A 24,635-nucleotide genomic window follows, 5' to 3' on the forward strand; every position below is an offset into this window, starting at 1 on the left:
ACTCGTGCACACTCCACAAACCACGCCTCATGCAAACAGGCAAAGAACAAAACAAAGGGGGCACCACCCTAAATTAAGAGGTTTAGGGACCTCACACATAGTGCACATAGGCAAGTGAGACTTCTGGCATTATGATGGCATCAAAACATATGGCAAAACACATAGAAACGAAGCTTAGGGACCTTATGTAGCATATATATACACAAGTCATCAGCTTAACAATACAACGGCATCTGATCATACATAACAAGGATATAGAGAAGCAAGCCAAGGATGGCATAAACCCTTGTCAAAAACAATCAACCCAGCAAGTAGGTATGATCCTACTAGCAACACATCAATACCTTAGAGAATGATGGCGAGGATGGTGGCCATGGAGCATGAGAGAAGACTCCTTATTTAGGTTTTAGGGCTAGTAATGTAGCATACTAGAGGGAGAGAGAGAGAGGGAGAGAGAGTAGAGCTCCACCCATAGCTTCTCGTTGTGAGCAATGTCGTCATAGCTTCATTGCTTGGTGAAGTGGGTGAAGTGTTGGTTTTGAGTGAGAGAAGGCCTCCTTATATAGGTTTCTGAGAGGGTTTAGGATTAGGGATAAACATGCTTAAATCCGCTGATTGGGGTTACTTTTTTCTTAGGGTGGTCAACAGATTGAGGTCACCTGATATATCACTATCAAGATATTCTCTAGAGTGATGTGAGAGGGGAGGGTAAATGCTGATTTTTTTTATTGTGACACATGGGGATAAGGCCTTGACCAGCATTTAAGAGAAGGTAAGGTGGCTGTTGAAACTAGAGGTTCTGCACATGTCAGGGGGGGACCTGCTGGGTCCTCCTGAATATCAAATTCTCAAAAAATCCTCAACCATGGCTTCTTTTGACATGTGTTCTTTGAAAAAATCAGCATGTCTCTTTTCAACTCAAAAGTCTTTATCCCTGTTGACTCACCTTTACCATAAGATTTTCCCCTTTTCTCCTCCTGTAACTGCATTGTTGATGCCCAATCACTGCTTCTAGTAACAGTGAACTGTTACCTACCAAATACTTATGGTGGAGTAAAAAATATTTACCATGGGTAAAAAAAAGTTACTGTAGGTAAAAAGTGATTTGTATTTACCATGTAGGTGAGAAATATTTACTGTAGGTAAAAAGATATTTACTGTCGGTAAAAAGGTGAAAACGGAGTATGCTGTGCTGTGAGTCCACACGAACATCCTCGTGTAAATTTCACTAGAAATTCACACCTAGAATGGGCTATTCTATAAGATATAGGTTGTAGGCATGCATAAGAGCTCGTTCCCACGTATCTTCTGTCCATGGCACTTTTTACTCTTTGGTGCTTGTGAAGTAGATTTTTCTTCTCTTTCGAGATCCCTTGGACTAGAGTATCCTCATCTCCCCAACAACTGACTGTGCCTTTATCGCATCTTCAGAAGGGGTCCTAAAAACCATGCATCAGCATGAACTATACCTATGTCATTTTGCATAGCATGAAACGTGATGTGTAATGAGAACTAAGAGAGAGAGTATGAGTAAGCGCTTTGTATAAAAGAGGGCACTCAGGCGTGACATCCCTTACATAAGGTTTTTTGAAAACATTTAGCAAACTAAGTCTTTTTTTAATGCTTATTTTTTAAAAAAAGCAGAACTCACATTATGTGAGTTAGATAGTATTAACCATAAACAAAAAGTACATGACTGTCCCCGTCACTTAACTTGCACTGAGACTCAAAAACGATGACGAGTCCACCAGGCTTTTACAAGGAGCCCGAATCCAACAATACAACTCATAGATTATACAATAAAATGTTGAGAATCACCTACTAGCAAGAAACAAAGACGACTATGAGGCCACCTTGTAAGGTGTAGGGAAAGGACCTCAAGTGTCCTTCCCCAAAAATATTGTGACCACGTGGCGACCGGCGGAGGCTGGGAGCCACGTGGGAGCAATTATTTTATGGGGAAGGACACTTGAGGTCCTTTCCCGTCCGTCAAACGTCTAGGGGAAGGGGGCCATTTCGAGCGATGGTGTTTGAGCTGCATGGTCGCTTTTTGCTAGGGTTTGTGCATTCTTCTGCTTTTTGCGAGGGTTTGTGCATGTTCTTTGCCTAAGGTGCTCTCTGCTGCTAGGGTTTGTGCAGGTTCTCCTAGGGTTTGTGCAGGTCGCCTTGTCCTAGGGTTTGTGCAGGTTCTATGTGCTGCTTAGGGTTTTCTGTGCGTAGGAAAGAGTGTTTCGCTTTGCCTATGGCAGGCATGGATTTTAGGGTTTTGAGAGGTGGTGTTTTGAGGGGTGGAGTTCCGTAAGAAGTTTGGTTGCTGGAAAGCGAGTGTGGAACTTTTTGGAAGGTATTTTGTGGGGTGAAACTCTCAGAGAGTATAGTTTCTTTTTGTTCGAAGGGAGAGCTTGGAATGAGTTCGCAGCCGACCTTCTGCGTTCTGCCTGATGTTGATGAGGGTATTGGAGCAGGTGCATTTGGGCGTCGTGAAGCTGGAGGGCAGCTTGGGGGTGGTGCAGTTCATGGGGGTAGTAGTTCTTGTCGACCTAATGAAGCATCTGTAGATGGTGTAGGTAAACTTGGAGCAGTCGTAGAACTTGGAGCAGTCGTACAACTTGGAGCAGATGAAGCTTCTACAACAACAAATGTCAGCGAATTTGGGGGTTCTGGGACAAATGTCGGATTTGTATGAGCTGATGGAGAAATTTGTCCTTCTGCAGGTATTTCTTAGCAATTCTTTGTGCATGCATGTTATTGTTAGTGATTTAGAATATGCATGTAAGTAGGTTTGCTTAGGAATATTTAGATATGGATTTTTTTACTGATAAGAATGTCTGCATGCTGTTTTGTTTGTAATTTGTGCTTTCTGCTGTGTAGGTGATGTGCTTTGTAGTATTGTTGAATGTTCTGATGTTGGTGGTGTACCTATGCTGGATGTGGAAGCTGGCAGCAATACTGTGCCAGGTTTTCTTGTTGGTAATAGCGACCTTGAGGAGTTTTTGAGTGCTGGGGATAGTGGGGCCACACAACACAAGGATAATTGGGCACGTAAAAAGTTTGATACATGGAGGAAAATGTCTAGTGTGGATTGTGATATTCCTCTTGAGAAGCTGGATCTTCGTCAACTGAATGAAATGCTTGCTAGGTTTTTTGTTGTGGTATGTAAACAGGATGGTGGCTTATTTCCATCAGACACATTGACGGGAGTGTTGCGGTGCTTTGGTAGAATGATAAAAAAGGAGCAGGATTTGAGAGTTGCTGCTACTGGTATTGTTGAGGTGTCGTTTGATATTGTACGGAATCCTATCTTTAAATTGACTCAGAACGCTATTCTGGCTGCGATGCGAAGGTCAGTCGCTGCTGGAGTTTGCAAGGAGAGGAAAAAAGCTTCAGTGATTGGTGTTAGTTTGCAGCATGAGATTCTGCAGGATGTTGATTTCAGTATCCAGCATGGTCGTGGGTGTCAAATGAGATTTTCTTACTTTTGCATGTTGCATTTCTCAATCACGGGTGGTTTAGAGCTCTATAAGCTTGAGAGGATGATGTTCCCGCGTGGTAAAGATGAGCTTGGAGAATATGTTAGGTTGGTTTGTGAGTTTTTGGCTTATAGCGATAAGCTTCTTAGTTGGCACTTAGTGGTATTGAGTTTTTTTGTGCTTGCAAGTTTTGTGAGCGTGCTAGTAAAAATTATAAGGTTGACTTGATGCATTTTCAGCCGGAGCACTTTCGACCTGCTGTTACAGTTTGTGATGATGATGTTGTATTGACATTTGATTAGTTGATGCGTCACATGCCGTGTATTGTTGAGGGTGATAAGAATCTGTTGTTTTTGTTTTTGCAGCCAATTAACTCTCCTCGCACGCAGGTTTAATAAGTTTTTTTGTCATATTTCTTGGTGTGCAATTTTTACATTTTTCTGAGTCAATTATCGATTACTAAATTTCTTGCAGATTTGGTATAGTCGTAACAAAGTGTCGGTGAAGGTGTTGCGCAATACTGTGAAGTAAATTGGCGATAGGACAGGAGTTGGTGGAAATTTCAGTAATAAGAGCTTACGAAGCACTTGTGTGACTCGAATGAGTCTTGGACAGGTGCCTCGTGAGGTTGGAATGATGGTGATAGGACATAAGCGTCCTACGTCATATGAGAAGTATGACCTCTCAAGTGAGGTGCGCATGGCTGCTGCGCAAGATATTCTATCTCAGCCTTTTGATGGGTGTGGAAGACTAAAGGCCTACCCGCAGGTTTTGGAGGAAAAGTTCTCAAACTTCTGTCAGAATATTGAAGGTTGTGCTTTTCTTTGGTTAATGTAAGCTGATGATTGTTAGTGTTGGTAGTATAATTGGTTTTATGGTTTTTGTTATGTGATTCAGGTGGTGGTGCTCGTGCAAAGAAGCAAGATGTTGTTGATGTTGGTGGACAGGTTGCTGATGTTGGTGGTGGACAGGTTGCTGCTGTTGGTGGACAGGTTGTTGCTGTTTGTGTTGTTTGCTGGTGGTTGCACCGCTTATAGTGTTGATATGTCAGTTGATGTTGGTAGTTCTTGTGCTTCAGCTGGTAATATTGGTTCCACTCGTAAAGGGTGTTCAACTGGTATTGTTGGTTTAGGTGGCAGTAAGGAAGTTGGTGTTGCTGGTAAAGGATGTTCAACTGGTATTGTTGGTTCAGGTGGTGGTCATTTGAAGCCAAGTGTGCCTTTTGTTCCCTACAGAATAGGGGAAGACATTCCTTTTGATGAGAGCCTTCTGTATGAGCTTCCACCTGAGTCGGCTAGAGCTCTAGGTATTGATGGTCGAAATCCTCCCGTGTCAGTGTTTCCACTTTGCAACATGTCAAATTGCATTGTTAATGTATATGTCGGGAAGGAAAATATGCCCTTTGTACCTAAGAAGTAGTTGGACTGTTGGAAAGTTTGTAGCTTACGACAAGTAGTAGTTGTGCTGCAGAGAACTATGATCAATCTTGTTTTGCTGGATTAATTTTGTTAATGGAAATCGATGTTATATTTTATATTCTTTTGCCTCTCTTTGTAATAATATTTCTACAAAAGGGAATTCTTTCTACTGGTTATAGGCAGCATCTTTTTTACTTCAGTAGAAGTAGAAAACTACAAGGGCAGTAGGTTGAAATTCTGCTTGCTGATGTGTCGACAGTAGATTGAAATTTTGCTTGCTGATGTGTCAACACTAGATCGAAATTATGTTTGCTGATTTGTCTACCCTAGGTTGATGTTCTGGACGCTCATGTGTCTGCCCTAGGTTGAAGTTCTGGATGTTGATGTGTCTGCCCTAGGTTGATGTTCTCGATGCTGATGTGTGAATAGTTGTTTGCACTTGGTGACAGTGTGTGTTCACTATCATAGCTGATTGTGTTGTAGCTGACAGGATCAAGTTGGGTGGAGCATCCTAATCGTCCATTTAGTGTCAATTATGGATTTTAATAGAATCTAGATGGAGGGCCAAGATGCTCAGCCCCCTAACCCTGGACTTTGACGGAATGTTTGCCACCCATCCACCACAACTCCTGCTACTCGCCTCCACGGACAAAGCCAGCAACTTCAAGAGGCAAAGACCAATCGAACCAGACGAGGCCAGGAATTGAAAATCCTCAAACCCAATAGCAAGCCACCGGTGCCACCAATTCCGAACGCCCGCTGCCACCGAGCATTGATATTGCCAAAAGCCATCCCAAAGAGCACCACCACACGAACCAAACAAAATTCACCAATGAGCTCCACCAACCATACCAGTAAAAGACATGAACAGAACAAAATCAAAATCTCCAGGCCTTAAGGGGGCCAAGTCCTTTCTTGAATGCAAGAAGCATCCGCAACCATTGATCTCCCACACATGCATGCCATCAGCCACACCATGCAGCAAAGGGCCAAACCCTAATACCAGCAAACACCATCTTGTGGAGGACCACGCATGTCCGCACCATCTGCATATACTCAGAGAAACTGGGAGGCCATTTCCCTCCCCAAGAGGAGGCGGGAGGGCTTCCCTCTCTTAGCACCAATAGGCAAACACCTTCCGTTGAAGCACTCTGAGCCTGAAATCCAAACTAACCTCAAACCCCAACCCACTGGAAGGTTCGCTCACAACCGCAACAAAGTCTGGTTTCCAAACCCAAAGAACCTTCTTGCATATTTTCTCTAGCTAGAGCAGGGCCGCCAAGCACCTAAGACCAAAAAAAAAACATGTGTAAAAGGGGATAACAGAGGGGACGCAGGCAAGGGCAGCTGGGAGCCCACCCCATGACCTCCCATATCCACCAGCTATGGCCACTCCCGCTTCGTCTCCATCGATGGTTGGGACAGCCGTCTCCTGATTGCAACACCCCATCAGCCCCTCGACAGCCACCTTGGAGAACCCCACCTCATGTAAGCCTGCCAGGGCTGGCACTGAGCTGCAGCAACCAGGCGCCTCCCTTCCTCTATTCTTTGCACATAAACCAGAGCCGACCAACATCTATGCAAAACACTTAAGACTTAGTTCGTACTAGTATGTGACCCACGCGTTGCTGCGGCGAAGCAGTACGGCTGGACACTAGTAGAAGAAGAGCTGAAAAAGAGCCTTTTTGGCTTTCTAAAAGAAACCCTTAGTGTTGTGTTGAGTTAGGGAGACTCCTTTCATTTCATATGGTGACATGATGGAGACTTACCTTTCATTTCACATCTTGATAAGTCTTTATTGTTTTAGAATGCTAAAGTGAAGCTTCACCTTGCATAAATTTTAGTAAATATTATACACACACACACATGTTTTTTTTGCATTTTACTGTTGTAGAATGCTAAAGTAAAGCTTCACTTTGCATAATTCTAATAAATTCTATACACACACATATATATTAATTAGTTCTTTTTGGCTTTCTAAAAGAAGCCTTAGTGTTGAGTCGAGTTAGCCATCCTTCCAATGTTTTCATTGCCAACGATGGAGACTCATCTTAAATGTTGATGGAGTTTGTCAAATGGGTCCCCTTCATTTCATAGCCTTACAGAGCTTTTTAAGACTTTGCCTTGTTTATTTTTTTTGTCCTTTCTTATCTTATATTATTTTCAACATGAACACACAATTTATACTTGTTCTTTTTTCTTATGATGGGACTACATTGCTTTTATTTTGTGTACCTTTTTATTTTTAAAGCTTTTAAAGAGTAAAGAGTTGTTTTCACAAGAATAAGCGATTGTGACTCTCTCTCTCTCTCTCTCTCTCTCTCTCTCTCTCTTATTATATATATAATATATATATATATATATATATATATAATTTTTATTTCCCTCATATCTTGATTTCCTTTTTGGAAAGCCATCGTGAAATCTCACCTTGTTATTTCACCTTTCATTTCACAACTTCACATGGCTTTACATTTCTTGCATTTTATAGCTTGATTCCAGTCAGTGTTAACGTTCGAAAAAGTCTCTTTAATTAAGCGGCTGTTGATCGAGTTTCTTCCTCACAAAGAAGAAAATAAAAAATACTAGCATAAATTTTGAGATTTGCAAAATTTTTGGACGACTTTCTCACATATTTCATCGGTTTTTCTATCGTTTACCATGGTTTGCAGTTAGCTAGTTTCGATTTTCAATCGGCTCAAGACTAAGCTGACGCAATCCTTTCCCAAACATTGATACCAGTTTAATTCAACCTAACAATTTTATCACTTTCTTATTGTTTTTGAAAGCCGTCCTGACCCTTTCACTTGTTTTTTTTTTGTGGAACGCCTAAGGTATACACTATTTTGTCAACACCAAAGGGTGGAAAAGTACTTGGACCCTCTTTCTACCACCACCTTAAGGTTTACACTTAAGCGACCCAAGACTATAACTATACCATTGCAAAACCTTAGTAGAGCACCATAGAACTCAAAAAAATTAAGGGTTCTTTTTGGCAAGGCAAAGGCTATAGAGATGCCTTCTCTTTTTGCTGACTAAAATAGAAAAAATGTTGAGTTGTATTTGCAAGCATTTTTTGATAGGCCATAAATGTTCATTGGTTGAAATAAGATAGTGGGCACTCAGTGAAACGACTAGTGTGTAAATGTGATGATGGGCTTCAAAAGCTCAGTCGGGAAGGAAAGTACTTTGGGCTTAAAGCAAGAAACGTTATCAATGAAAAATGAGGAGTATTTTTGGTCCGCCCACACGGCTAAGGCCATAGTGATTTGTTTCAACGTGGCTTCCATCGCCAGCAGTGCCGAGAAAGGCTTTTATTTTGGCGCAGACTCTTCATGCCAGTTTCGATAGCCATAGCCCGCGAAGCTGTCGACCTATGAGCTTGATTCGCCACAGCCTCGGCAAGTAATCTCTCTTTCTATTCTTCTTGTTCCTTTCACTCTTACGGGTTGTGTTAGAGTTTTGATGGCCTTCAGGTTTAGCACCAAGCTTCCATGGCTACTCCTCCGCAGCTTTTCAAAGCAGAGTATGCGAAGTCCAATCGCTCCACCTGCAAGAGCTGTCAGAGTATCATTTTTAAAGACTCGTACCGCATATATTGCCAGAGTAGTGTCTGCCACCCAGTTTGAGGGTTATATGACTGTGAGTCATTTTTTATCCCATGATCATTCATTTTCCCTGTATTTTATTGTGTGCATGTGATTGCATGCTCACATGCTACATAAAGGTTGGCAGCTTTCCACTAGGCTGTTTATGCTTCCATTATACATGTGCCCAATGACTCTGGCCTTTTTTTTGGATATCCCGTTGTTTGGACACTACTTATGCAGAATGCTTATCTGAGCTGATCAATAGGGTGCATCTATGACCCTATGGGGCTCGTTGTGTTGCGCTATTACAGGTTTGGAACCATGCTTCTTGCATATTCAAGAAGAAGGCACAAATAAAGTTGTAAGTATAGCGTCTTACAATGCATTCAGCCTATGAACAACATCTTTCCAATGGTAATTTTCTTTCTATCTAGGCTGGAAGACATTGAAGGTATTGATAATCTTCGATGGGACGATCAACAAAAAGTTCGTGCTTATTTTGAAAATTCAGCCCCAAGTTGTGGTGGAGATTCTGCAAAGGGAGTTGCAGATGGTGATTATGCTATTGAGGCCACGAAGAGCTCACAAGCAGCATGCAAGAGTTGCAATGAGAAGATTGAGAAAGGGCAGGTAAAATGGGAGCTGATAAGCAATATATATGGACCACAACATTAGCTAAATGAATCTTCCATTATTATTTGGGATTTTAATTTACAATGGCTATTGTTGTGTCTTTTTAGCCATGTGGGGAATAGTAAGTAGCTACAATATGAAAAAGGCATACCATTGTTAGCATTAACTTGTTGTTTCTAATAATGAAAAAAGAGAAATTGTTTTAAGAAAATGTATATTTTTTTGATGGATTGGTTGTAAAGCATACACTCATTAAAAAGATCTATAAAGATAGAGCTTTGCAAACCCTCATTATTGTCTTCTCAATTTTTGAGGTAGTGGGCTATTGAGTGTGGTTAAAAATGTTACCAGTAGTAGAAGTGTGGCTTTATCTGCTGAATCTTCTTTTAATAATTCAGCTCCTCTTTCTTGCAACCTCTAGGGCATTGCGGGTATTCTCTCTCCCCCTCTAATGTGCTCGACATGGTCGACCTTGTCTGTAGCTAACCACTCTCTCTCTCTCTCTCTCTCTCTCTCTCCCCCCCCCCCCCCCCCCCCCCCCCCCCGGGCGCATTCACCAGACAGGAGAGCATCTGTGTGTCACTGTGTGGAAGTGTTTGTGTGTGGGGCTATTGCAGGCTGAGACCTCTCTCTCTCTCTCTCTCTCTCTCTCTCTCTCTCTCTCTCTCTCTCGGCGGGGTGGGATCGAGCAATGTCTTCTCTACATGTGCAAAGCAAGGCAACAAGTTTCCCTTTTTAGAAATGTAGTATGATGTTAAGCATGGTGTCTATGGTATAGTGCCAGACGGGCAATACCCAGACGTGTCATACGTCTCAGACACGATCAGCAACGTAGCCTTGGAAAGCGGGAGGCTTGATGTGCTAGGCATTGGGCGGAGAGAGTTGAGCCTGTCTGTGAATGTGCCCTCGGTTCCTCCTTCAGAGATGGAGGCTCTTCTGGAGTTGAAAGCTCATATTACCATGGCATATACCATATTATCAGAGGTGATGACGAGGTCTTCTCAAAGAGGCAGGAGATTCAAGGTGGAGTGCAAAGGGTAGAAGCACAAGATCAGGTATCGTACAGACACAGGGAGGATGACGGTTACGAGCATGCTGGGAATGACACCATTTCCTAAGGAATCTGAACGCTGAAGGAAATGAATGATAGGTCATGTAAACTATGTGTGTGCAATTGCTCAGCTTGGAGGTAATTGGGGCGCATAAGCTGTTAACGTGCAGGTTGAGGACTTGTACAACTTTCAGATTTGCAAAAGAGCTTGATAGGTACCTGCATGCCTTGAGGTGATTGGAGAAGAGAGAGAGGTCTCTCAATTGTGTGTAATTTCTAAATGCACGAGGTAGTGTGCAAGAGAGGTTAAAAACATCAGACACTTGATAGACAGATTTTATTTCTCATGGTAGTCAATTTTGAGTGAGGAAAAAGGTCCTCACCTTCATGCTTTTTGTATGATCTATTGAGTGTAATGGAGTGCCGCATTGCCTCAGTTGAAGTGGTCAGATTGTTGACTACATCTAGTTTCAAGTGGTACATTAAACTGGGGTTTACATATGCTCTGAACGGCGAAGTGTGTGTGTGTGTGTGTGTGTGTGTGTGTGTGAGAGAGAGAGAGAGAGAGAGAGAGAGAGATAGAGAGATGTCCATTTGAGAGCGGGGCACAATTTACAAAAGATGGAGGCAGGGTGCCACTAAAACTTTCAACCAGAGAAAGATGTTAAGGTCGGGAAGGTCATTGAGGGTAAGCGGGATGGTATCGGTGAGGTTCTAGGAAACATTGACCTCTTCAAGCTGTGAGCAGTTCAAGAGCTGAGGAGGGAGAGAGCCATGGAGCCTGGTCGAGGGTGAGCTCCTGGACACTCGGGAGGGGGTGGGCCGTGAATATAGTTCTGGGTGGTGATGAGGAATTGCAGGCGACAAGGTGATTGAGGTGGAATTTCATCGGTCAATAGACTGGGAGAGGTCGAGGTAACGAAGGGAGGTGAGGTTGGAGAGAGTAGGGGGGATGGAGACTTCCAAGTGCAAGCCAGAGAGGCTCAAGCCCAATACTAGGTTGTGACCATTGCGATCGTAGCTCATGCCTGCCCAAGTGCACTACGGCCCGCCTTTCTTCCTGGATCCAAGGAGCTCACATTTTGAAGTCTCTCTCTCTCTCTCTCTCTCTCTCTCTCTCTCTCTCTCTCTCAAGCACACAGTAGAAGTTGCATCAATTTATTGCAGCACGTGCTCTCAAGTTGGAAAATGGACATTCATCCCTCATCTGCAGATAGCTCGGTCTCATCACCTTTGAACTCTCTTTGATTTACAGCAGCCACTATGTTGCTTTTCACATCCTCACAATTGTATCTAGCTCATATCAATCGTTACTTGATAGTGTTGATCTCAGGTTGAGAGAGAGAGAGAGAGAGAGAGAGAGAGAGAGAGAGTTGCTGTCTGCAGCCATCACCATCATGTTTCAAGCAACTACACAGCTTATGTGCAAAAACTTGTGTACTTAATATCTATATGCAAGGCCCTTGTCACATTGGGACGCCTGCCCAAGTGTGATTTGCAAGTGTGGCCAGCCCAAGTGTGATTTTTCCCTGTAACATCCTCTCGTGGCCAACTTTCTCTTTTTGCAACGACGAATGAGCGAACGCCAAATCAGCCTGGGCTTCACTTGCTTGCCCTAGTGTGACATGCACTCAACTCTCAAAAAACTGTCACTTTTGTCTTGTGTCAAAATGAGATAGAGAAAGAGGTCCTGCAGCTATTTTACAAGGGTATGACGAGGTGGAGTTGTCACAGTCATGCGAGCCAAAAATATATAATGGCAAACAAACAAGGTTAGTCTTCTGCTCATTTCCCTTCAACTTCATGTAGTAGGTTGTAGCACGATGTTGTACAGCTCCACTCCCATGCTAAGATATATGCCAAGAAGATGCAGATCAAGCTTATTGAAAGCCTACTTGATTAATGGTCAGTGATGAGGGCTTGTTAACAGGCCAAGCTTAATGATTAACGTATGCCAGATGCGCCTTAAAAGGGCCAAAAGATGCCTGAATGATGCTAAAAAAAAACTACGCTTGAAGTGAGCACAAGTGGGAGATTATGATCTAGCATTGTAGTGCTTAATGTGCTCTACCGACCTGTCTTTACGGCTCGTCGATTGGAGCTACGTTGAAGAAGTTATGGCAGTTTAAAGTTCAAATCAATTTGCAGATCCATAGCAGATTGGGCAATTGCAGTTAAGATGACATAATTGAAATGAATGCATGGGCCTGAAGTGCTCACTTCGTAGAGCGCGTCGGTCTTTTCAGATCAGTGATCGGAGTCTCGATCGCCAAGCTATTAGCCGTTAAAGATTCAACGGGGTCCGACTTTGTACCAGTTCGGTCCGCTCGATCAAAGTGCCATTTGGGATTTTTATAGCCTCAGTAGGGTTTGTATGCATTTTATGCAGCTTGAGATGTCTACAGGGATTTACGGCTCGTCAGACAAAGTTCCGCTTGATCAGATAAAAAGGCTCGGCACAGATGACAATTGTCGGCACTGCTAGCTAGGTAATTTTGGCATTATTTGGGATGCTGATATGGGCAGTAAAATTCGCGATGTTGTTGTCAGTTTAGGGCTACTAAGAGCATTAACGAGGATGACTGGCGTGAATGCCTAATATGGTGTCGTTACGAAGGCACAAAAAGTGCTTAAAGAGCTTCGTGTTCGGAATGTCATCTCTTGGACTGCAATGATTGCGGGATAACTCCAACAAGGCAGGACCAGGAAGGTGGATATTTGGAGCAGATGCAAAGAGAGTAAAACTCTCCAAATGCAATCACTTATACTTGCATATTGAAGGCGTATGGCACTGTCGGAAAAGAAATGCGGGCATTGAAATTCATGAGGATATTGTTCGTCAAGGACTGTTGGTGAAATATGTTTTTCTTTGGCATTGCTTTGGCCGCTATGCATGTCAAATGTGGTGCCCTTGTAGATTTGCTAGGCCGCCCAAAGGCAACCAAGTGGCAAGGCCGCCCATAAGCCAATGAATATGGCCGCCCACTAAACTATGGCCAATGGCCGCCCTAATTATAAAAGGATGTGAAGCTAGGAAAAAAAAGGGATGCATGGCGGGCAACAGAAGAAGGGCTGGCAGCGAAGAGCGCAACGCAGGGGAAGAAGCAGGCTAGCAGTGGCGGCTTCGGGCCTCAGAAGATGGTGAGCAAGAGCAAACATTGCTCAGCTGTCCATGGCGACACCATTCGGCACCATCCATGGCCAAATTTGCGTTGATTGAGTCACCCACCTACCACATCATCAAGCAGGCTTTCCCGCGCCACGTCAGTCACGGCGTCGTGACTACGTGGTGGGGCCTTATTTCTGGAGGAAAAATATAGCAAAGGAAAAAGGAGGTAACGGGGAAGCGACAGACAGGGAATCAACGAGTGCTTGAGAGGAAGAAAGCGGGTTGCAGATTCAAGGGCAAGAGGTGAGTAGGTCGAAGCCATCTCTCTCTCTCTCGATCTCCAACCAACGCAAGCTAGGAACGAAGCTCTCCTCTCTCTCGCTCTTGAGCAAGCAAAGCTCTCTCTTTCTCTCTCGTGTTGAAGAGGGAAAGCAAGAAATTGGAAGGCAAAGCATCGAAGGCAATAAGGGAGGAAGAAGAACAAGGAGGAACGGGTTTTCTCTGGCTTGCAGAGATAAGGCAAAAGCACTCCCTCTCTCTTCCTCCGGGAGCATAAAACAAAGGTCTCTCGCTCTCGGCTCATCGTTGGCTACTACACAAAGAATCGAGAGGCAAGGCCATAAACAAGGAAGAGCTTAAAGCGAGGGAAAGGAGGGCATGCAAGAGCTTGAGAAGCTATCAAAGCAAAGGGAATAGGGTTATGAGAAGGGAAGATCGAGGAGCTTGGGAGGTGAATGAAGCAAGGCTCTCTCTCCCTCTCTCGGCCGTAATCAAGTGTAAAGGGGTAAGCAAGGCAAAGCATGAGAAGAAGCAAGACTAAAGTCTCTCTGGTCCTCAACCTCAACTTAGCTCAACGAAGAGAAGGGTACTTGGCTAGAGCAGATATCAGAGCTCGGGATGCAGGAGAAGAAGAAGGTCAAACTGGAAAAGAGAAATTACCAAGAGCATACAGAGCCTGACGGCAATCAAAGTAAGTCGATTTAAAAAGAGCAATCGGAGCTACGATTAAGCGGCATGCAAAAATTTTCTTCACCGACATCAGTCCGAAGGTTGATTAATCATCATCTTAAGCCCCAGTGTCGTTAACGGCCCAATTAATTTTGTAACAAGGAACTTAAACTCCTAATTTTTAGCTGATCCGAGTGATGGTGCTGCTAACAGCCCGCCTTGGCTATCGATTACATTGTACTAAAAGCTTGAATTAATTAATTGAAGACCACGGTGATTGCCAAAGCCATATGCATCTGTTCTTCTTGTTCTCTCTCACACCTCCCACAGCCAGAGGCTCGGCGCCTACCCGGCTCACGTAGCGAACACATAGCCCCCGACATCTTTGGTGAACCCGACGCGAAACGAGCTGGGGTGGGAGGTAAAGATGGAGAATTAGAGCAGATGATGAAGATGATTGTATAGTTAAGTGCACACGGTTTTGATGATAAGTCAACAGTTCCAGATTTTTCGAAGATGCTTCAATTGGTTCTAGGATCTCTGCTTGAAATAGAGACCGTAAAGAAGAAAAATCAAATGGATGAAGCTTTGGATGTAGTATACGACGAAAGAAGACTCTTTGATGGATACGATCCATAGGGCTACCTAGAGTGCTATGAGCTGGAGACCAAGGTAAGAGCGATACCAGAAGAATTGATGATCAAATCTTTTGAGCAATTAGTGAGTTCATATGTGAAGGAGCAGATTCAAGAAGTTACCAAGGCTTGCAACGATTATTGGGAGTATTTCAAGAAGCTATTGTGCAAGTACGTTATGAGCAGTATGAAAGCTATCAAGAACAGAGTTCAAGTGTACCAGACTATTCAGATATTCGAGGACGAGTACGATCAAAGTTAGAAGCTGTGATTGATGAGTTTATTGTGCAAGATGCTACCTTCTTACAGGCTAGTGATGAAGACATAGTCAAAGTTGTGTATGCAAAGTTGGGTTTTGCAGATGCCGTGCATGAAGTAGAAGTCCTTGAGGGTGAGTCTCTACAGCCTCAAACTACACAGGGTGAATTTTGCAAAGAACATATACCTATAGTACAAGAGGAAAAGAAATCATGGGATCAAGACAATGAAGTGGCTAAAGCTCAGGAAGAAATTGTGCAGGTGAATGAGTGCAGTCGTATTCAGGTAGACATGCGGGAAGATTCAGTTACAGCTGATACTTTTGCTACTGAACCAAAATTAGAGCAAAACTTTTTTGGTACAGATTCTACCATAGAGTTGATTGATGGTACTGGTACAGATTTTGCCAAAGAGTTGATTAATGATACAAATGTCATAGGTCAAAGCAGGGTTGCTGTTGAGAGCAGCAGGACCATGGATTTTGGTATGCCAGATTTACCGGATTTGAATGTACCAGATTTTGAGGACTTGGCTAAGCAAGAGTATGTGCTTGATTCAGAGGGGGTGCAAACTCCTTCATTGACAAGCTTTTGTGAAGCACAACTACCAAATTGGAAAACTGATCTTGAACGTGATTATGATGATTCAGAGGGGGTGCAGACTCCTTTGACACGCTTCTGTGACCTAGAGCTACCAATCTGGCAGACTGATGTTGAATTTGATGATGGTGATTTAGAGAGGGAGCAAACTTCTTCTCTATCGAGAATTTGTGAGATAGGAATCACACTATGGTAGAATGATCATGAACTTGATGATGCTGACTCAGAGGGGGTGCATAGTGAAGTGCAATCTCTTGTTGATGAATATGATTGGTTTCATTGTGCCGATGATACAGACAGGGCAGTAGATGAAATTTTCATTGTGCATGCTAAACTTTGTGCTATAGAAGTGCAAAGATATCTGGATGAGGGTGAAAGACTTAAAGAGCAGAAGCATTTAGTATGCATGTCACATGTGGAAATCTTAGTTTACAGTAGACTGAGATGTGCAAGATGGAGGAACCTTCTCTAGCGGTGGACCTAGATCTTATGTGCTTACTGGACGAAGCTTTGGAAGGGTTCTCAAATACAGATGCTAAGGATACCAATCAATCCAAAATCATGCATGAGCAATTTTGTTCTGATGCAGTCGATGATGATCTGATGCAGTTGTTACATGATGCCTTACTTGATTTTGAGCCTCTACAAGATAGAGGATTGTTTTCTGATGCATCTTTTGAGCTTAATGAAGAGGATTTTACCAAAGACTTGATGTATTCAGATATGCATGATCAGAATTTCAATACTAGTGAGAGTGAAGGTGCACTACCAATGATTTTACCTGTGATTGATGATCGACAATTGGATGAGCTAGTTGCACAGGGGATATGGAAGTATCTGGTGCTACCTGATGCTATATGGAATCTGATGTTACCCTATGGTGTAGGGGATTTTGAGCTAGCTTTTGACCCAGGAGGTGACAGGTATATGCATGGTCCGAGGAAATTCACTTATATGCCATAGGATCCAAGCGGTTTGCATGAAGATTTGTGGGCTAATTTATGTTTATGCTGTAATGATTGGAAATTATTGTGCACAAATGTGAAGTAGTATGCATACTTAGATCAAGTTTGCGGAGACGACGTCTCCCAAACACCAAGTAGAGCTTGCCACTCTACTATGGAATATTGATAGGACTAATGTGTAGACATGCTTGCGGCAGCTTAGGCTCTCAAGCGCCAAATGGATTAGTCATCCGTTCTGGAACGATGTCGTAGGGTAACATATGGATCCTCTACCCGCTAGAAAAAGGGCTAATGAATATGCTTTATCTTCTCTACCCCATAGTTGAGGACGACTATGATTTCAAGAGAGAAGTAATGTCATAATAACTAATATCTAATTCTCCTATATTATTTTCTCATGTTAAACTGATCATTTAAATATGGGGAAGTGCTAGGGGAGAAAAAGCTAGAGTATTGGTTAAGCTGGTAGACCGGCCACAGTAGGGATCCAAAGGAGGGAAAATAGGGATCCAAAGGGGGGGGGGGTCATTTGCAAAAGAGCAAGGTGCAAAAATGGGCTTAAAAGACCCTAAGGTACAGCCCATTAAGACTTCCAAAATGCTAAGGTTCCAAAATTCAAAGGTTGTGTCCAAAGGTCAAAAGCCTAGGAAAATTGGATGCTTTGTGTGTGCTCAAAAAAGTCTTCATGCATCCCTACATAGAAGGGGGCAAGCCCTAGAAGTAGGAGATGAGAGAGAAACACACACACACACACACACACACACACACACACACACACACACACACACACTCACAAGTTCCTTTACACAAAGGGAAAGAGGGACACATCTCAGCTCCCTAGCCCAGATGCCCACAAGGTGTACTCATATTCTATTGGATGGCCATGGAGGTGGACCAATGAGAATTAGGCTAGAGTAAATCTAGTTTAGCTAATTTAAAAACACTTAATAAAATAACCAATATGAATTCAGCTCTCTAGAAGACTATTGGACAGTCTCCCAAGGGGTCCAATGAGCATTCAACGGCCCAATGGCTTGCCTGATTCCTATTGGCCATGAGACAAAGGGGTCCAATGAGAGTTTAGTAGCATTAATTAATTGCCTAAAGCTCTCGAAAAAGGGGAAAGGGGGACACATGCTAGAAGTCTATCACTTATGCTGCTTAAGTTTCATTGGCTAAGCCTGGCATGAACCAATGGGGTGTCAGAATGAGCAAATAGCAAGAGGGGTCGACCAAGAGAGAGAGGGCTGATTTTCTCAAGGCATTATTGCCTACACACTCATACTAGTCCATGTGTGGATTAAGAAGACTCTCTCTTTCTCTCTCCTTCTCAAGCTTTAATGGAAAGCTTATCACCTACTCCAAGCTTGTGAGAGGGAGGCCTACACCAACAACTCTTGGCTTTTTGATGAAAATCCAACCAAGAGCCAAGCTTCAATGCATGCTCATCTCCTCTACCATGCTAATCACTAAGCTAAGCTATGCTAATATTAGTGAATATGTGAGGAGATGTACATATTTCTCATAAGACTACTCCTTCTTCCTCTCAATCTACTCTCATACCCCGCTAGCTCTCACCATCTTTGAAGGTGTGTGAGGTCTTGGGTCTGAGACCGTGAGGGAATTGATGTTGTGTTTATAAGTGTTTTGCTTAGTGCTTGAAGCTTCCATTTTCATTGCACTAGCTAGTATTGAAGTAACACAAAGAATTCTATTGTAAAATGTCTCTCTTGATGGGAGAAACCATAATACAAAGCCTTTTGAAGGGGGGACCGGCTCCATGTAAATCCGGTCCTCAACTGTTGTCAATAGCTTAATTTATCTCTCTTTTGAAGTATTGTTCATGATATCTAACTAGGTGTTATACTTTTTGTTGCTCTCTCCACCCAAGCACTCTTGTTATTCTCATTAGGAATCTATTCTAATGAAATGCTCACTATGTTCATGCTATTTTCCGCTACACACAAGTTACTAGGCCATTAAATGTTACACTATTCACCTACTATTTTACTCATAAAGGCAAGTTTTTGATGGATTGACACTAACTTCTCTTTAAACTACCCAAAAGTAAGAGGTAGTTGGGTTATGGTTAAGTTTTGTGGCACTCGCACTTAAGATGCGGTTGTTGCCTATGGTCTGCTAGCTTGGATTTGGCTCTAATAACTCAGATTTGGTCAACTTAGGTTTTAGCTCATCTGTTTACAATACTTTTCTTGGGCTTTCCTTATTTATTATTATAATATCTCTATAAGATCTCCTTAGCCGACTTTTAAAATACTCTCTCCATCCGAGAAGTTTCTCAATATGTGAATGGCTCAACTTTGGTCCATACATTATGTTGTAATTACAAATCTTAGCATTGGAAACAAAGTTTTGCTTTAGTTACCAAACAAAGGATTGCATACATTTTTTTTGATCAACTTATGGATGGGTTGACATTTTTTACGATAAATAGTAACTATAAAAAGCAGTTTTTAAGATCATATGCTACAATTTTGGAAGGACTACTTTAAATAAATGTGGAAAAAACTTGAGATGTGAAAAAATTTCAATATTTAGGACAATAGGTAGTCTAATAGTTTTTAAGCTTGACATGGATAACAGCTGATAGGTTCTTTGAAGCTTGCCATACGTAGCCAAGTCCAACAAATCTGTTGTCTTAACTATATGGATGTAGGTGAGAATTCTATCTTGACTTAAAAAGGTTTAGCGTGCTACAGTTCCCCGCTCTAAAGACCTTTGATGACTCGACCGAGATGACCTCAACAGTCCTGTTACTTTTGTATAAAATCATTAGAATGATACCTCATTCTTATTATTTGTACATTAATGAGTCAAAGACTGAGTCATTATGTACAAATCCTTGCCTAGTCATCTAAAGTCAGTTGTTTTTTGAACTCCATGTTCTTTTGTGTATATATATTTAATTTAATACTGCAACACACACACACATTGGTACTTGTCTTTATATTTATGGTGGTTTAAACAAAATAAACTACCCCCTACTGCTGTCATCGTGGCTATAAGAAAATGGATTTCTTAAGATACACTATGTTGGTATCCACCATGGGAAGGAACCCCTATAGGATTATGATGGTTAGAAGTCCTTAGTTTGATGCTATTAACGTAGAAAAAATTATGTCTTACTCTTTAACTAGGCCTCATTTACCCTGCCTTGGGTGCAATGGCTGCTCTGCTGTGACGGACCGCATTAGAGGCGGCTACAATATTTGGCTTTCCGAGAAGGAGTAGCACTTGGCCTACTCAGTGCATGGGGTGATAATGATTCTACGTGCAACTCACCATGAGTGATCGTGATTTGTCTTCTCCTATTTAAAGAGGTGAGGGCGCATTTTGCCCCTCACTTAGCCTTGTGTCTGTTTTTACTTGCATAAAAAGTTAGGACTGTGTGTGTTTACTCAATGTTGTACCAATCATGGATCTTGCTACTCAACCAACACAAGTTGGCTACTATTCACTGAGCTTGAAATTATGGTTTTCCTCTTATTTTACTTGTCTTAGGATATTGAAAACAACCTGGCTTATTGGTTGGCATACCTTGTCACTTAGCCTGGTAAGGAGCACTATGTGGTTGGCTTTGCTTGACAACAAGAGGCACTACTGTGGAACCTTCATCACCGCCGCTTAGCCTGGTAAGGCCCACTATGTGGGTTGGCTATGCTTGACATTGTGTGGTAATGGTTGAATGGTTTAACACTCTTGGACAAAGCTATATACCCGCAAACTGGTTTTCGGTTTCTCTGCATAAACTATTCATTTTTGTATTTGATTAAAGTTATTAGGGGACGTTATAGTGACTCCACTGCTTGGCTTGACATTACAATACTCTTCTGATTCTATGCATGGTCACATAACGTACTACTGATGCATATTGTTCAAAAAAATTCTCTCTTGATGGGGGGTATACCCTAGGTATTTACTGATTTTTGGACTTGTCTTTGGTACTAGTTGTTTTCTCTAAACTTGACATAGGTCGTGCAAAATACTGGCTAAATTGGAAATTGGGAGTTTGGCCTGACTGCATATTGATGTTGGATTCTGGTACTAGTTGTTCAGGATTGTTTTGGGGGTATGCCCCGGCTACATAATGATGCTGGACTTGTTTATTACTCGTTATTTTAATGAGGTGATACAATAAATTTCTTTTGCATTCACATGGTTAGGTATAGTTTGAAAAAAGGTCATAAAGGCATCTATTCCTTTTTTGGTGTGACATTCGGTCTGGCTGGGTACCGCGTCTAGTTTAAAGATTCTTTTCCACTTGGTTTGCTAAGAGATGTATAATTAATGTAAATGACATATAAACTTGGGAAGGTTGGATTCCATGAACCCTAAATGGGCATAAACTATATTTGTCTTAAATAAACAAAAATAAACTTGTTATTCTTGAACTATTGTTGGAATTTTTTCTTAGGCTTCTTTGCTTTGAAAAAAAGTAAGAGGAGTTGGAGCTTCATTGACCTGGCAAAGGAAAAACTCAACAGACTGATAAAGATGTTGTTGGTGGGATGAAACACTTGGATTAGAAGTGGTTATGGCCTTCTAATTAGAATAGTATTTATGATAAAATATAAACTTTGGGATTTTTTTTTTTAATATATATATGGAACACATAAATACTTTGGACTAAGCTTGTGAGTTAAAAAAAAGTTATAAGGTGGACATGGATAACAACTAGTATAGTCCAATACCTGTATAACACATCCAAGGCTAGCGTATCTGTTGTCTTATTTGGATGGATGCAAGTAAGGACTCTATCTTATCTTGGAAGCTTTTTTTTTTGGCTTAAAGCAATTTTCTACACATGATTACACTTACACCTACTGCTGGGGAAGTACTTCTGATATCTGTATACTGGGGTGATGCTTCATTCTCATAAGCATTGTACAAAGATGATTCTAAGACTGAGTTGTTTTTGTACTTATCATTTCCCTTTCTCTGGAGCCAGCTGTCTTTTGAATGTAAAAGTTCAATTATGCCTTATTATTTATGTTGAAATAGTTACACACACATCCTAAACATAAGGTTTTTCCATTCTTTTGGATAAATCAGAACGCTGGCTTTAGAAACTAGTTTTGAATCTTAGTACTAAATTGGACCCATAGTCTATGACTTCTTCGACTAGGTGGCTGGTGGTAGGTGGTCCCTCATAGACTAATTTTCTGGTTTCCTGCTCACGGCTATTATAGTCTCTGACTTTGCCAATTTAAGGATTGCATGCCTAATCTACAAGACTAATCATATTTATGTTTATATATTTCCTTTCAGGTTCACAACCACTTTAGAATGACATCCCGCATGAAAGTAAAATACAACCCAGTAAATCATAAAAGGATTCTAGAGCAGATTAAGTTTTACCTAAAAGACCATACTCCAAAAAATGCTTTAGCAGTTAGAACTTGACCTTTCTTGGCTAGAAAGGCCAAATGTTGTATTACTTACTACCATAAGTAGTCATAGCCTTACTAACTATTTTGTATATTGCATACCCGTTCTCTCTCATAAGGCTTGGAATTATCCTCTGAACCCCTCTCTGCAGCAACATCTCTTGTCCTTAGATGTATTGGCAGCCTGGATGCTTCTCAATTAATTTATGATTTGGCACTTACCACAAACAAAAAGATGTCTATCTTGCACATGTTATCTTTGGGTCAAGATTTTGGCTACCTTGGACAAGCATTCGAAAGATGGTGTGAATTTGATTTCCCAACTACATATACTCTCTGTACAATATCAACATGAGCTTTCCCTATTTTCATCTTCTAGGGCTGACCTATCTAACTTTATGAAAAAACTATGTGGCCTCAATCCTTCTTTTATTAGTACCTTGGCTACTCCAACTATCCCGCTGCTGACGGGTGGTATCTTTTGTAGAGATAGTGCGGCTCTTGAAGTGTTCAAAGAATTTTAGAGTAATCTTTGCTCTCTCAATGACTCTAACCTCTTAGAAATTGTGCCAAAAAACTCCAAGGCCTTCCCTTTCCTACCTGTGAGGCATATTGAACTTGAATCTTTTGGGGTGGACCATTAGCTCTAGGTCCTACCTAACAAAGCCTTTCTAGCACCAATTCTTAGTGAAACCTGGGTTCATTTAGCTAATCTCCCTGCCTCTACTGTTGAAGACTGCAGACTCGAAATTTTGAAAGGTGGACAATTCCTTGCTGACAAAGGGGAACTCATAAAAGCCCCGTTCAACCTCAACCTCATCGACCATTCCAAATTCCCCTCCAATACATGCCAAAAGTAACCCAGATTTCTATATAGAATCCATGTGGAATGTTTTTTGACCCTATGTTAAATGTGCCTGCAAGTTTCTTGACCCTAAAGCCTCATGCGAATCCAGAATCATGTGGTTTGATCATGCCATCTGGTTTATTATCAACCATCTAGACCTACTCTTACCCAAAAAACCGGTGGACTTTTATCTCTCCTTTATTTGTTCTTGGTTGGGTGGCCAAGCTAAACAGATAGTAATTGCTCAAATTTCTTTCAACATCTTTCATGGGCTAATGCTGGATATCTTGAAGGAGCTAAAGTCTGATGAACCTGGGATTTATCTAACCACTTATGCTAATTACAAAGGGGTGAAGACTATCACTAGCCTACTCAAGCCTTGTATTGATGAAGATGACTCCCCTTCACTAAAAAGACCTAATTCTCTTGCTACTCCCAACTCTTTTACTTAGGCTTTTCTAACACCTAGCTCTTCCTATAATCGAGGAAAATCTCGTAGCTACACTAGAGGAAGAGGCAGAAACACTGCAATCACGCACCTTCTTGATTTATAATTATTGATGAACATGCAGGTTGTTGTGAGCCCATGTGGAAGGTAGTTTCTCAACAAAAAAACTCCAAGCAAAGATTATATCTATGTTTACTGTCTCTTTTAGAATGAGCTTCTTGATTGGATACACCCTAAGGCGCTTTTTTGTGAGTGTTTTGACTTACTTTTTGGTAACCACAAACTACTTGACAATGTACTTATTGGTTGGAAGTATCAACAACCTATTAAAAAATTGGTTTACAGTAATGATTTTCTACGACACAACTCCATTCCTGATTGTGTATGTAACCAATTTGTCACATTTTGCAAAGACTTTGATACATATGGTAAGCATGTTTGTACATGTGATCTTAGCTTCATTGAAAATATTACAGTCCGGAAATTCCTGGCTAATGGGCTTAATCACATACCTAACTTTCCCAAAAATCCATATCTTGCTTTATCAGCTTTACTTAGCTGCTTAATTGACCTTGTCAGTTCTCTCCGATCGGAGAAGACAGTCCTACTGGACTTGGCTAAATTGGTGGAAGAATGTTTTTTTCAAAAAATCTCACACGTACCTAGAAAATGGTTGTCTACAGAGAGTTCTTGGATTACACCACAACTAGATCTTGATTTTCAAAGGCTATCAAAAAATTGGTTCATAGTAGGCTGGATAAAAGCCCTAATTGTCCCACTCTTATTTGCAAAAACTTAGCTTGGAGAGCAGCACATTCTTGAATATCTGGGAAGGAATTCACAAAACTTAACACATTCTACAAGAGGTTACCAATAATATCTCGAGACACTTAGGTAATCTGGGTTATTCTCTTCAAGATACTAAACTACCGGCACTTTTTCCCACCTATAAGATTCATAAACATAAATTCAGATGGATATCTGGTGCCTCGAATGTCATCTTTACGGATGTTACCAAAGATATCACTCTTTGTCCTTATACTAGCAGAGTTTGAATTAGTCTATGCCGCCAAACAAAAAATCTGCTATAACTTTCTGCGGATACACTACAACTCCTTCTGGATAAAAAAATACTCAACAGAGGTTACTCTTAACCTCCCTAAACAGATTTTTCATCTTTTTTCAACAGATATTACTCAATGCTATGAGAATCTTCCCTTAGAAGGAGATCTTGGGCTTAAGGATGTACTGTCACA

General features: G+C 41.6%; 1 protein-coding gene and 1 pseudogene across 1 annotated transcript; both read left to right on the forward strand.

Annotated features, from left to right (window-relative positions):
* Positions 1-2,990: 2,990 nt before the first annotated feature.
* On the forward strand, positions 2,991-4,889 carry LOC147430967 (uncharacterized; annotated as a pseudogene).
* Positions 4,890-8,098: 3,209 nt separating this feature from the next.
* Positions 8,099-10,614, forward strand: LOC147430968 (poly [ADP-ribose] polymerase 1-like). Its single transcript, XM_086494488.1, has 5 exons — positions 8,099-8,293; positions 8,365-8,530; positions 8,790-8,839; positions 8,913-9,108; positions 9,859-10,614. Exons 1-5 carry the CDS (start codon positions 8,265-8,267, stop codon positions 10,150-10,152), a joined length of 735 nt encoding a protein of 244 aa, XP_086350614.1. The 5' UTR covers positions 8,099-8,264; the 3' UTR covers positions 10,153-10,614.
* Positions 10,615-24,635: the final 14,021 nt, after the last annotated feature.

Source organism: Adiantum capillus-veneris, chromosome 21 (assembly GCF_014529385.1).
Source record: "Adiantum capillus-veneris isolate H3 chromosome 21, ASM1452938v2, whole genome shotgun sequence".
NCBI lineage: Eukaryota > Viridiplantae > Streptophyta > Polypodiopsida > Polypodiales > Pteridaceae > Adiantum > Adiantum capillus-veneris.